Source organism: Parasteatoda tepidariorum, chromosome 11, assembly GCF_982258835.1.
Source record: "Parasteatoda tepidariorum strain Cologne lab strain chromosome 11, Ptep-v5.0, whole genome shotgun sequence".
NCBI classification, from domain to species: Eukaryota; Metazoa; Arthropoda; class Arachnida; order Araneae; family Theridiidae; genus Parasteatoda; species Parasteatoda tepidariorum.
In genome coordinates this window covers 66896782-66911832 of record NC_141765.1, presented here as the reverse complement: position 1 = coordinate 66911832, position 15051 = coordinate 66896782, and the positions used below count along the sequence as shown (strand labels likewise).

Sequence of the window (15051 nt, the reverse complement as noted above, 5' to 3'; positions counted from 1 at the left end):
CACAATTATTTTAAAATTAAAGCAATTTACATAATATATTTAAAAATGTATTAAACAAAAATAAAAATGAATTTTCTGAAAAAGAAGTATACAACAAAAACTGACCATGAATTTCCAATTCATAGGTATAGTTAATGGAGCCCAAACTGTTGGAGACAATGCAATCATACTTGCCAGTATCAGAAACAATTAAATGATCTATGATCATTGACCACTTCCTAAATTGAATCTAAAATGAGAGAAAAATACCAATTGATTGTTTTCCTTTATAAGACAATTAAGAAAGAAGAAAATCTTTCATTTAATCCAAAAAATTTTCCATATAAGAAGTAGGTAAGTTACATATTATAAGACTACAATAATATAAGAAAATACAGATAAAGTATTAAAGCTATAAAAAAGTACTTGTTTTAAAATTAATTACAAAGAAAAAAAACTAAATCAAGTTTCCCTTCAAAACATTGCAGACATTGTTTTTACAGAGCTTAAACAGAAATCAGACATATATACACTCACAATCTAGAGTTTAGGAGTATATAAAATAAAATATAGGTATAAAAAATCTTTCAATATCAGCCAAGGGTGAAAAAAAAATTGCATTATTAATTTTAAGCAACTGTTGGAATCTTGTAGGAGTTACAATACAAATGATGTGAAAGTAGCTGATTAAAGCAAAAATTAAGGAAGAGTAGGATTGTACTATACAAAAGCACAAAGGCCATTTTTATAAAGGGCAATGATGCATTAAAACCCCTTCAAAATGAATACATTTAGATTATTTTGCAATTTTTTTTAAAAGAATTTCAACAAATTTCATAAACTAATAATTTCACAGTTATAACCATCTAACAATCATCAGTAAAATTATATATATCCCTACTCAGACTGGAGGCCATCAGCATTGAATATCCAAAACCTGGTAAAATCACTTAAACTATAAAAAATTTACAACAAAGTCTCAATTTGCTTAACACTGCTTTTCAACTGAATATTTAAACTTTAAAACTTATAACTAGCTTAACTGAAAAAATCCATTTAGCATAATGCATGCATGTTGAAGTAATACTTATTCATGATATATATATATGATATTCATGATATATATATGATATTCATGATATATATATATTGGCTCAAAACAATTAAAAGATATTGTAAGCTTTGTATAAAATAATGGTATAAGCAATTTTTTGTTGTTGCATAAATTAGTCACAAATGCAAATTTTTTTTACTTTCAAACTTTGCAATATGCAAATTTTGAGTTTGACATTGAAGATGACAATTTAACAGCAGCAAATTTGATTTGGCTTTCAACTTAATGTAAGACAAAGCGGAAAATAATGATCTACATTGAGTAGGCGTGTTGTTTCGATGAGTGTGATTTCTCAACGAAGTCATTAAGCTGAATCAGATACTTTAAGAGTTGTTGGCCAGTTAGAGACTGGCCAAACACAAGCCATTGGAGATTCACAAAGTGAGATTTCCAGTATCTGGATCCATTGATTGTAGACTGGAAATGCAGACCGAAGATCAGGGCAAGGGCGTAGGTGTTCAACAACACTCAATGAAGACCGTTACTTAACGTTAATGGCTAGGAGACACTGAAATAAATGCCACTCTTCTTTAACGACACCTTCCCTTGGCTACTGGTACCACAGTTTTGACACAAACCACCTTGACGCTGTAGGTGTGTATGCTCTCCGACCAATGGTGTGTGTCATGTAAACAGCAAGGCACCGCCATACCCGCAGGAAGTAGGCAACAGAGCATGTGAACTAGAGAAATGAATGGCACAATATTCTGTTCTAAAACGAGCTCTGTTTTTCTGTTCATCCTGATAATAGGCGTATTTTCATCTGGAGGGAACATGGCACTAAAAACAATCCTACGTTTGTGAATGAAAGCGTAAGATTTGGCAGTAGAGGAGTGATGGTCTATGTTGGCATCTCCATTGATGGGAGCACCGATCTCTATATCATTCAAAATGAAGCTCTCACCGGTCGCCAATATAGGGATGAGATCCTGAGATCTTTTGTAGTCCCTTACACCATAACCTCTTTCTCTTGATTAAATGAAAAATATCATTAAATAAAAAATGTGAATCTTTTAATGAAAATAATGAGCAAAGTCACTTATTTAAGATACATACAAAAATAGACACACAATAAAAAACTACAATAAATTACTTTAATCATATAAATTTCGAATAAAAAGAAAAAGTATTGAGCTTCATTTATATTAACCAAGATATATTTATTTTATCCAAATCTGATGCCACAACATGAACAATAAAATCTTTTTTAAATATAAATCAAAACCAAATGAAACTGATAATTTGGTTTGACTGCTAAAATCAGCAAGCAAATGGAGCGCTAGATTTGGCTTTGAATTCAGATCCCAGGACCGGATCTTTTGGGGGAGATTACCATTTATAGACAACACGAACCTTGCCCACTGCTCTGGGCCAGTCCGAACTTCTAAAAATTTCATAAAATGTTTTAAAATTTCATAAAGTGCTCTAAAATTTAAACAAACTGTCTTAAAATGAAAAAAAAAATTGTCCTAGAAACTGAAAAAAATTTTCTGGAAATATAAAATAAAAATTTCCTAAACCAGGAAAAGTGTCCAAATATACAAAAAATGCAAATATCGTCAAACAAAGTATGGGCTTTGTATAAATGTGATAAATTTGCTCATGCTTATAAAATAGCATGTAAAATTATATACTAAACGTACACTTTAGAATAAGTAATATATTTTACTTACCATAATACAGCTCTGTTTCCATCAATATTTTGTAGCTTAATGACTTAAAATGAAATAAACTGTCTTACCTAAGATTTGTATCCTTCAAAACTGATATTTAAATTAACTGACAATTCAACTACACTACAAAAAGTACTGAATAAAATATATTAAAACTTAATATTCATTCAAGTTTCAAATTTTTTTATTATCAAAAAATACTTTAAGAACCCAAAAGTAGCATTAGTATTACTTAACACTGAGCTGATATTACCTATAATAAAAATTAATAGCGAGAAATCCTTTTCGGAATTTAAGGAAAATATTAAATATAGCCAATTATTAAGACAAAAGAAGTCATAGCCATACAGAAGGAATTTCATAAATCTTAACAACTTACACGCCTGTTTGAATCTTGTATAAGATTTTGTGCATTTTTTCTCCACACAATACTTGGCAATGGTTTACCACTTGAGGGACATTTCAAAACAACTGAAGATCCAGCAGGACGAGCCAATAGTGTAACTTCCATCTTTGAAGGTTGTGTAAAGTAAGGTGCAACTGTAATGAAAATTTATTTATTAAAAAAATATAATAGCACCTTTAAAAAATTGCTAAATGTATAAATTACAAGAGAAATCAAAGGTTTTTAATGTAACAAATGCATAGATTACATTAATGAAAAATATAAAAGAAAATTCAAATTTAATCTTAGTTTTAAATTAAGCTGTTGAGATTAAGTAAGTCCAATGATACTAATTTTGCCTGCAAACAAACAAAAATAAATAAAAAGTTAACTTTTATAAAAAATAGTTACATGAATTAATCAATGCAAAAAATCTTGTGTTTTTATAAAATAATTTACAAAAACCATCTTGTTTAATAAAAATATTAGAAATATTATTTTAATATTATTATTTAGAAATATTATTAACATTTAAAAAAATGAAGAGAAATGTATTTTACTACATTCTTTAGGGAAAAACATAAAACTGTTGATTGGCTTATATTAATAGTGCATAATGTGCAAGGTTGCCTATGGTGTCACACTTTGATAGTTTACCTAGATACTTTTACTTATAAAAAAGGAACAACTTATAATTGCTAATTTGGAAATTAATTATAGAGTTGCTGAATTAAAGAATGTGTAATTTAACTACATAGGTCATCAACTTACAAGAGTTATTAATCTAGTGTGTTTCAGAATCAAAATTTGCTATCATGTTGAAATTTACAACTGAATGAGGTCAAACAATAATGCTCCAAGGGGCACAGGATTACTTGAAATTTTTTCAAATAAAGAGCATCAGTTTGTTGTTGTGTTAGGCAAAAGCCAAACAGTTTCTCTTTTATTTAGGTCTATGCTGAAAAACTGAGGCTCCCTCATTGTACAGTGCCCTGTAAGGTTTTTGGGAGAATTTTAATCTCTAAACTGAACTAGAGACTTAAAATGTTTTTAATTTAAAACTTGTAATAATAAACTGTGACTCAAAGTTTCCATTTTTTTTTTATCTACAAAGTTAGATTAGGATTTATTGTTTATGAAAATGTTGGTAATTAGTTAATTTGGCCAGATGCATTCAAAACACCAAAAAGAGCAAGATATAAAGCAAGCCTGACTCTTTGTCTTAATTTTATATTTATGATTCTAATGAAAAAGTTGTTTAATGCCAGACTCTCTTACTCTAGTTAAGGCAATGTTACATCTTTTTATCCTTATTAGACAAAACTACCATTTGATTACTTTAACTGCAAAAAATTTTAATAGTTAAGTTCGAATTTTTTTTGTTTTTGTTTGTAAAAAGCTGATTTAAAAAATCTTTCAAGGGTAACATAGTGAATTTTGTACAACATCACGTACCAAATAGTAAAACTATATGACAGATTGTCAGATAAAATAGAATCATTTTTTCTTTTTATAAGTAGATTAATCATAAATGAAATATAATTTATGAAATAAAAGTTTAAAAAACATACAATGTTCTCCTGATCTAAGAGTCCTTGTAAAAACATCTTCATCTGGTTCATCCTGATGATAAACATCTACAAAAATAACTTGTAAATATTTCAAACTATTTTATATAAATAATAAAAGTATAGTAGATAAATAATAGTTTGATCCACTAAAATGTTAACATATGTACAGTAAAATCTTGAAAACATGGGTGTCACAGGTGCCCAATTTTTGAGGGAACGAAATTAAAATAGTCATACTAGAATTTAATCTAGTAAGGAAATCACAATTTTTTTATATTATTTTAGATTAACTTAAATATATATAAAATCCGGAATTTTCTGAAATCTGGACCTACCAAACTCCTAAGCAGTCTGGATTTTCAAGGTTGTACTGCATAAAAAAATATAATTAACTTAGAACTATTTAGAATTCAATACTTAAAAATGTTTAGCAATTAGTCATTCTAGATAAGCACTGTCAATTTTGGTTTCAATTGAAAAAATTTAGATTAACAAAAATCTTGCAGGTCATAAGTAAAAAAGTTAACGGAGACAGATAATTACTTTGGTACTATTAATCACGTCTCTCTCTGTATTTTCATATGCTCTTATTCATTGTTTAACTTTATTTAATAAACTATATATGAAATATAAGCACATTAAATGTATTACAGTCTTATAATTTTACAATGTTCAAAAATAAATGAAGGAATATTTTTTTTCTTTATCAAATAGTGATATACCTTTTTCTATCACAACTTTTAGAGTGAAGTTCTTGGATATTTCGCCATAAATATTAAATGCACGGCAAGAGTATATGCCTTCATCTGAAAATGAAACATTTTCCACTGTCAAGCTATTTTTGCTGAATTTCCTATTTTCTGATGTGTTCACTTTTATGGAGTCATTTCCATTCAAAAATAAATATTCAACAGTTGGTCTTGGATTTCCAGTCACAGGGCATCTAAACTTTACCTTTTGTCCAAAGGGTACTTCAAAATAATTAGGAATGTTTTCATCTCTAAATTTTGGTGAAGCTGTAAATATATTAACACATCAATATTTTTGTAAGTTTCACAGAACTAATTTTGTAAATTTAATAATAAAAAAACACATAATAGAAAAATAATAGCTATTTAATTTTCAGCATTCAACTTCTGTCTGGAATCACTTCTGATGGTTTGGATTAATTAAAATAAAAATTTTTCATTAGCTCTTTTAAACAAGACAACTAAACACACATCAAAGGCTTTAGTTGTTCTTTACTTAGATATTACAAATTATTCTGATAGTTTCCTAATCTTTCATAAAGTATAGTATTAGTTCAGTAGTACATTTTAGTTAAGAGTAAATAATTATAACATATTTGTATGCAAGAGTAAATAGTTATAGCATATTTGTATGCACAATACGTATTGATCCCACATTATATGACAATTTTCATTTGGATGATAATGGTTGTTTTAGTGAGCATCAATTGTATTTCCTTCTTAGTTCAAAAAATAAAAAAAAATAATATATCCTTCAATCGAAACTGATGAAACATGGACAAGGGTAAACTGGCCATGAACCAAAAAATGTGATCCCCTATGGTGGATCCTCCATGATAGAAATTTCATTCTTATCAGAGTGAATAAAATATTTAGCAATTATAAGGATTAACATCAAGTGAAAATGGTGGAAATTGCATTCTTGGCAGTGTAAATAAAATATTTAGTAATTACAAGGATTAACATCAAGCCCAAAGCATGTGTAGAGCAAACAAATGGTGGGGAGGGATGTTTGAAAACAGGAGGGCTCTTGCAGATCAGTCCTTCCCCTCCATAAAAATGAAAGAAGAAAAAAATTAAAAATACTTCTACATTAAATGATACTTGAACTTTGTATTTATCCATTATGAAACAAAGCAAAAATTTTAACTACAAAGACTTTAAAGCAGGTAAGTGGAATTTTTAACATTTAACAGACACAAAACTAATAAAACAAATTATAAGAACTATAAAGCTGAGCTTATTTTGAGAAATTCATTGGCATAGGCACAGGGTGAATGTGGCGCCGCACACCTTTAAGTATTTTTGAGAAAAACTTAAAATTCACCAATTTCATATACTATGAAAAAATTTTGTCAAAATATGAAGAAAAAAAAATGCTTTTACTTCTTTTTTTTCTATTCAAATCTTTTCTCGCTCAAATTAATTACAGCTTTTTCAGAGAGAAAGAAAAAAAATATATGAAGCTGGATGGAGGGGGGGGGGGGAGTCAACCTTGGGAATAGCACAATTCTGTTCCACTGTTTCTCAGAATTTATCACCTCCAAGAATTTTAGTCTGATCAAATTGCAACAACAACAATTTATTGAAACTTTTCCAAGGGGTGGTGATTTCAGAGGTAATAATTTGTATGGTACAGGGTGCCTGTGATGTTTGTAAGACCACACAGAGTCTTTTTCTTCAGTCTTGTGTCAATAAACAACAAAAAGCCTTAATGTATAAAGTAAACATCCTATAATTTTGGTAAATAAAAAGGTTCATTAAAAAAAAAGGATAGTCTTTAAAAAAATGAGATTAGTTAAGTTTAAAATTAAATAAGCATACAGATGTGTATTAATATAAATTTGTGGATTGAATTAACAGCACAAATTATGCATAAATTTAAAATTCCATTTAAATTAAATGTGTAAATAGGATTCAAATTTAGAATTATTTTTTTAAAATTTTAATTGAATTTTTAACATTAATAAATAAATATTCTTAAATCTTATGTTTCACAACTCTAAATAACTTAGCTATGCAATGTTTTCAGTAAATCATAAGAAGAATAAAAATATCACCCTTTATAACTTTTGTTCTAAAGATAAGATTTTCAAATACTAGAAACTCAATCTTTAACCTACTCGGTCAAAAGGTTGACCTTGAATAGGCAATTTAGTTCTAAATATTAATTAAGTTATGGAATCAGACACAAAAAACATGCTCTTACTGAATTAATATAGTTTTTGATTTTTGACCATCAAAATATTGGGGGTAACTGCAATTTGAAAATATAGTCCCAGTAAATTAGTCACCAGAACAGTAAAATGTTTGGGCCCCTTAAAGTTTATTTTACTTTTTATACATTTCGTCTTATCCAGTGAACTTTAAAAGAAGTTGACAATTTATTGCACACAATTATAAATTTATCTATTATACGTTAGTTCTACATAAAATATAATCTTTAATAAATGTTTATTAGTTTTTATAATCCTATTTAATAATGATCAAAAAATAAAAAAGTGTAAAAATTTTTAATTCATTTTAAACTATGTAATAATATTAAATTACAAAATGTTGAATGGTATTGTTTAATGAAAATGTAAAAGTTGCCTTTTTAAGTTTTAAGAACATGAGATCTGTCCAATCACTTACGTTCAAATTTTGCATTTAACATTTAAAATTATATATTGAGAAATTATATGAAAAAATATTTTAAATTTTTTGGCACTTATTAAAAAATTAAAATAAATAATTATTAAAGAAACTTTTTTTACAAGAAATCATCTTTGGATGGTGAAATTTAATTTTGGCAAAAAATTTTCAATTAACTTTAAAAGTTCCCATGATGTGGTGAAATAAGCAAAAAGTGAAATTAATATTAATAGACCCTAACATATCCCCTTCTTCATATATATGCAACATAAGCTTAAAAAACAGAGTATTCTCATTCCTTGCTAAAATGAATTTAGTAAACACAACTTGACCAAATCTTAACACCTGCATTTTGTGATGTTTTAATATTACTTGGTATCATTATCATACAACTAAAGTACCAATAATTAAATTCATTACGATAAAAAATAAATAAAAAGAATACTATGTGCAGCATTTTCGACACCTTATTTTGTCAATAAATCAATTATTAGAATAGATGGAAGTTTTTTTTAACTGCAATTAGATTAGCTATTGGAGCATAATTATGGCAATCATTTTTAGTAGATAATGGTACATAAATAAAAATGATTATTCATATGTGTATTTTTAAACTATTATCTTAAAATGAAAACTTGCTAAACGATTATAAAATATATGCAGCACAATTACTTATCAATTATGAATAATAAAATGTCATAAGCAAATACAAATACAAGGTTTAAAAAGTTCAGCACAAAAGAGAGATTAATGAAACACCATGAATAAGAATTCAGGCCTTGATGTTATTTTATGCTGATTTCAAACAAGCAATTTAGAAATGTTTAGTCAAAGTAAAAATATTGGTTATTAATATTTACATCAGAACAACATGTCTTGTTTTGGCAAAAGCATTCAATAGAATCAATTTTAAACGATTTCTTTAAAAGAATAAGTTGAATTTTGAAAATAATTATGTTATCCATATTAAATTCCATCAAAAACGATTCCACCTTAAAGAAAAAACCGAAGCATTTACGCATAATTTATATTATCCCAAAATAAATGTTATTGTAACGTGTTTTTGCTTTTTCAGTAAGCAGCTTTATGTTTTCAGTCTCATTCAAGAGTTAGTAGTGCTGCCATCTAGTGAGAAAATTAGTTGCATATTTTGGATTCAGACAAATAATGCTGCCATCTCTTGTCTTATTTTAAAACCATCTGCTTGAAATTAATTTTGATGAAGACAAAACACTAAATATCCTCAGAAGAATTTCTAAGATCTTTTCTTTTGAAACATTTAGTCATTTTCAAAATACATCTGTATGCCTACAAAGTTTTTATTATTTATTAATTCCATGGATGCACAAAAATTTTTTATTTTTACCAAGGTAAAAAAAAAGAAAATAAAGAACCATGCTGCCTTTTTAATATTAAGAACAACTTGTTTATAGTAATAAAATTGTGATCTGTATTTTTCATACAAGATTAATTTGGAAGAAAAGAGCAAAGCTATTACTTTCACAAAATATTTTAAAATATTTTTTTACCACAATTTAGCTGGTGTTATTAATTATAATTATATTAAAATAAAAATATTAAGCAATTAAAGAAAAATTCTTATATTTTACCAGGAGATTTGATGATTAAACTTGACAAAGTTTCATTTTCTTCAGCGTCAATTCTTATGAAAAGCAAGCCTAAAATGACTGTGACTAAGAATAACATTTTCAAATGATTCACAGAAGTTTCACTCTTGCCATTGTTACATCCTTCTTTTTAAAGTCATCTACATATTTCCAGCTATATATAAAGAAGAAGAATAATTTTGAAACAATAATTAAAACTTTGTATTATTAGTGTTAAAACAGATAAAATTTAACAAACGTCAGGAAAATATATCATTAATAAATTTAATTACCTACTTTGCAGCAGTTAGGAACGTTACACTTAAATATTTGTTTTAATTTGTACTTAAAATATAATATGTTAGTCATAAAATAATTTGTACTCATACTTGGTAGATGTTATCCCGATACACTTTAAGGTAACCTGGTTTAAAATAGCTAGGTATTAAAACGAAATCCAAATACCTTGATACCATTTATCAGTAGGGATGATAAGGGACCTGTTAATTACTCTGTTAGTGATAAAAGAGAGAGGGTCACACAATAAATAGGGATAACTCTGTTCAGAATAAAAAAGCCATACATTTTTATAAATAGGAGACGGAGGAGTTTTTAAATGGCTTTACAGAAACTCGATTATTACGCATCGATTATTAGTGATAAAAGAGAGAGGATCACACAATAAATAGGGATAATTCTGTTCAGAATAGAAAAGCCATACATTTTTATAAATAGGAGAAGGCTGCGATTTTAAATGGCTTTACAGAAACTCGATTATTACGTATCGATTATTAGTGATAAAAGAGAGAGGATCATACATTAAATAGGGATAATTCTGTTCAGAATAGAAAAGCCATACATTTTTATAAATAGGAGAAGGCTGCGTTTTTAAATGGCTGTACAGAAACTATCGATTATTACGTATTGATTATTAGTGATAAAAGAGAGAGGATCACACAATAAATAGGGATAATTCTGCTCAGAATAGAAAAGCCATACATTTTAATAAATAGGAGAAGGCTACGTTTTTAATGGCTGTACAGAAACTATAGATTATTACGTTTCTTGTAAGTATTAAGATTTTTATAATTTTTTGAAAAAGCGATATGCACACATAAAGTATTGAAATACTTATTTTATGATACAAAAAAAGTGGTTTAAACTTTTATCGATCTGTTTCTTATGAATATCGAAAAAAATATAACTCTTTTATAGAGATGATGATTTTTGGTAATTGTAGGAGACTTCATAATGGTGAGCTACATTTTCCAAATTGTTTAGGAGATGAAATTGATGAAAAACTTTTTTTAAGGAATAAAATCACGATTTTTCAGTAGGTGATCAGATGTTTCTATGCATTGTGGAGTTATCTACAAGATTTATCAATTACCCATCTGGAAACAGTGCTAAGCAGCAGTTAAACGTAAAAACTTAACTCTTAAAAAGTATGGCTTATCATTTTATTCCGTTAAACCGTCAACTATTATGGGGCCCATGATTCCATCTATACTTCTTAAGATTTATCATAAAATCTTTTCAAACCACTGTGGGAAGAATTATGGGATCTAGGGATTTATAACTGATTAAGGAACTATGAGCAAAACATAATTTTAAAAATATTTGATGGCAAAAAGAATATCGCAAAAGTCGCGGAGTGAATTTTAAGAATATTTGGCGATGGTTATAAGATAATATTCTAAAAGTCGCGGAGTGATATCACTATAACAGTAATAAGGAAATTTAATTAGGAAAAGAGCTTAATAAATAATGAATGAATACAACTGTCAGAAAAATTAATTAAAGATTGAGTATTTTGAACTGTTATAACGTTCCAATTTGGTGTAATCATTCTTTAATATGGTTCAATTAAGGTTTTTGCAAACTTACACGAAATTATAGTTCAACTCGCAATAACAATTTTGACTGCAGTGGTGTTACCCAAGAATACATTGTTGAAATTATTAGATAGTAAATGAAAGCGTATTTTAGTTATTTCCAAAGAAATAGAATAAGACTTATATGTTAAAGACCTTTCTTTAAGCCCTGTCCCCAAGGAAAATAAGTCACGCTCTGAACGTTTGTAACTAGATGCAAAATTTAAATTATGCTATTTTCTGAAGACATTGAATGAAATTTAAAACAGACTTATCTTTCACACATTTAAAAAAAAAAAAATTGAAATATTTTTAAAAAAAACATGCCAATTTGGCGGGAGTTTTCCATTTAAATGAAAGCCATTACAATCACTGAATAATTTTTTAACTTCGATACATTTTTAATGAGCTCTAATTTAGCAGTGCGGAAGTAAGAGCCGCTATAGCTCGGGGGATAGAGTGTTCGCCTTCCAATGAGGTGAACCGGGTTTGAATCCTAGCGATGGCTGGTCAATCAAAGGTTAGACTCCCCTTGTCATCAGGCTAACAATTGGAGGTTTTCGCGTTTTTCCTTCTCATGTAACGAAAATGCGGAATTTCTTTACGAAGGAAAATTTCTCAATACTCGATCCTGGAGTTCCCTAGTCCTCTGGACTGGGTTCAAAGTTACGATCAGCTGTTGAATCGACGGTCATAAAGAGTTAAAGTAAACCTTAAAAATGTTTAGTTTCAAATTGGAAAAATAATTCCTGAACCTGACTAAAAATATCATACTCTTCAAAATAAAGATTACCAGAAAAAAAAATGAATCAAATTTATTCGGAATCATTTGAGAAGTATGATTTGCAATTTTCAGTCATTGCGTATGGGTTGAATCGCAGCTGGAATCCGCTTAACTCTGTTGGATACTGCTTTAGCTTCGATACTTTTGATTATTATGAGTTTAATTTAGTTCCCTGGGTAGATTTCGACCAATTATATTTTTGACACAATTAAAGAGAAAATGTGATTTGAATTTTCTTTTCCTTCATTGCACAAATTCTGCTAATTGCTAGAAGGAATAAATATGATTTATGATATTTTCTTCCCATTTTATTGTTTATGGAGTTTCAAAATCTTCAGAATCGGATCTTCCAACCAAATTTCCGACTCAAGGAATTTTTACGGAAATGAATATTTTTTATTTATTTATTATTATGATTATGAGTCAGGAAAAAAATTTAAAACTAACTTTGAGACTAATTTTAATTTTCTAAAAACTTAAAGAAATTCTTAATGCATAGTAATTGAATTCAAAATAATAGGAAATAGATGATTTCTATCCTTTTTTACTTTCAAAACAACAATTACTTTTTCCGTAATACTCTGCATATAACAATTTGTTACCATTTAAAAAAATAAAAGAAAAAGAAAGAAAAGAAAAGGAAAATAAAATTGTTAAACATTTGTTAAAGGTACACTTTATCGAATCACTTAAGCAAAATTTTCATAAATTATAGAAGGAAGAGCAAAATTTTGATGAAACACGGAGCTCCTTTATTTTTGAAAAAATTAATATGATAAAACTATTAATTAATAATAACTGTATAATATTTTTTTTCAAATCTTCATACTGAACTAATAAAACAGCAACAATGAAATCATACTGAAAATCGAAGTAAAGAAAATCTTTTGGGGCTCAATCTAAGAAAAAAATCTTTTGTTGAAGTTTTAATTTTAAAGATTTATTAAAAATCTTTCACGCTTGTAGCTGTCAGTGCCTGCAAATCATAGATTTTTTTTTGAAAAATAGATTTTCTAAAATTTAGACTGCATTAATCAGAAAGTAAAAAAGATAATAACAATATAATCGACATTTGATATACCGACCCCTGTGGCTGAAACGAAAACGGACGTTATAACGTGATGTCCTTATATCGTGACTACAAAAAATTAGTGCAAATATTTACTTATATTACTAATTTTTATACTGGAATTATTAATATTATACTGGAATTATTAATAATTTTTATACTTCATTAATACTGGAATTATTTTGTCAAAAATATGCTACACGTTAAATAGAATTATGTACTGACTAACACGCAGTTTTTATGCCAATAACGTATTATTTCATATAGTACATTAAATATGCAATTAAATTATTTCAAATGACATATTTTAATATTGTACTTAAGCCACTCATTCAGTATCTTTTCTCAATTTTGTTTCGTGAAAATTTTCGCATTGTATTTTCAAGAGCACATTGTAAAATATAAATACACAAATTTCACGATGACGAAACTGTCTGTTGGTATATATATGCTTAGCTCGAACATTTCGTCAAAGGGACGAAATAACTATTGTCCCAATTTTGTCAAAAGGTAACAAATATTTCGTCGATCTTGTTTCGATCATCTAGTCGTCGTTCTAGTTCCGCCATTTTAGTTAACAATCACCCACAATGCACTGTGATGAGGTTTCGAGTTAAAGAAACATTTTCGTCATAGATTTGAGAGATCGCGTTCCGTCACAAATCACGTAATTTCGTGACGAAATGATTTTCAAAATTAACGATATACAGCATAAGGATCACTGAATCGTCAAAAGTGAGAGTTTTATTTCCGAGAGTGCATTAACACCAGGAGCAGAAGTCCCGAATTATCTATAATGTTCTGCAATAAGAAGTTAAATTATTACCCTTTATTTAACTGACAAGCAATATTTTTTTGAAAACTTAACTAAAATTGCAAAAAGGTTAATTAGACGAATCTTTAAATTATGCATGAATGCGTACATAATGAAATAAATAATAAACAAATTTTACATGGAATACGAATATTCTACGGCGTACGTCTCAGTTTTGAATATTTTGCTTTAAGGATTGTTATTAACGATAAAATGACAAAAATGATTTCAATTTAAAAAGGAAATCTCATTATAATTATTATACTACATTCATAAGGAAATTTCAAGATAGCAATAAGATTGTATTAGTTTCACGTAACTTATACAGTTGATGGAATGCGTATTAGTTTCACGTAACTTATACACTTGATGAAATACGTATTAGTTTCACGTAACTTATACACTTGATGAAATACGTATTAGTTTCACGTAACTTATTCACTTGATGGAATACGTATTAGTTTCACGTAACTTATACACTTGATCGAATACGAATCTTACAAAATCACCTCCCCCAAAAGCTACGTAAGAGATGGGGTCTTCTACGGGAGACTGGTTTTCGTAGAAGATTAGTTGATGGCTATTTTACCTACTTGCAAAAGACTTACAGATAATGAATCTCTGAAGTTCCATACTTCCTTTACTATCTGGAACTCCTTGATATATTTACTTCCTGAACATTATACTCAATAAAAACATCCGGAATGAATTAAACTCGGTAATAAGAAAATAGACAAACTAAATATTGAAACGTACGGCAGAAAGAAAAAAAATATTCAAACATTAAAATAAAACTTA

At 27.9% G+C, this 15051-nt stretch overlaps 1 protein-coding gene across 4 annotated transcripts in view; it reads right to left on the bottom strand.

The window, feature by feature from the left end:
* Window positions 1-15051, bottom strand: part of LOC107437526 (fibroblast growth factor receptor 3) — a 72219-nt gene that overhangs the window by 15590 nt on the left and 41578 nt on the right. For 2 of the 4 annotated variants that reach the window (XM_016049562.4, XM_043040092.3), the window contains exons 2-6: window positions 9716-9887; window positions 5445-5738; window positions 4723-4788; window positions 3146-3306; window positions 106-229 (exon numbers count right to left, since the gene is read on the bottom strand). In XM_016049562.4, the coding sequence (XP_015905048.1) occupies window positions 106-229; window positions 3146-3306; window positions 4723-4788; window positions 5445-5738; window positions 9716-9812 (742 nt within the window). In that variant the 5' untranslated portion in view covers window positions 9813-9887. Of the gene's footprint in view, window positions 1-105; window positions 230-3145; window positions 3307-4722; window positions 4789-5444; window positions 5739-9715; window positions 9888-10005; window positions 10142-15051 lie in introns of those variants that run through there. The other 2 variants (XM_016049563.4, XM_043040091.3) reach the window with 2 other exon arrangements.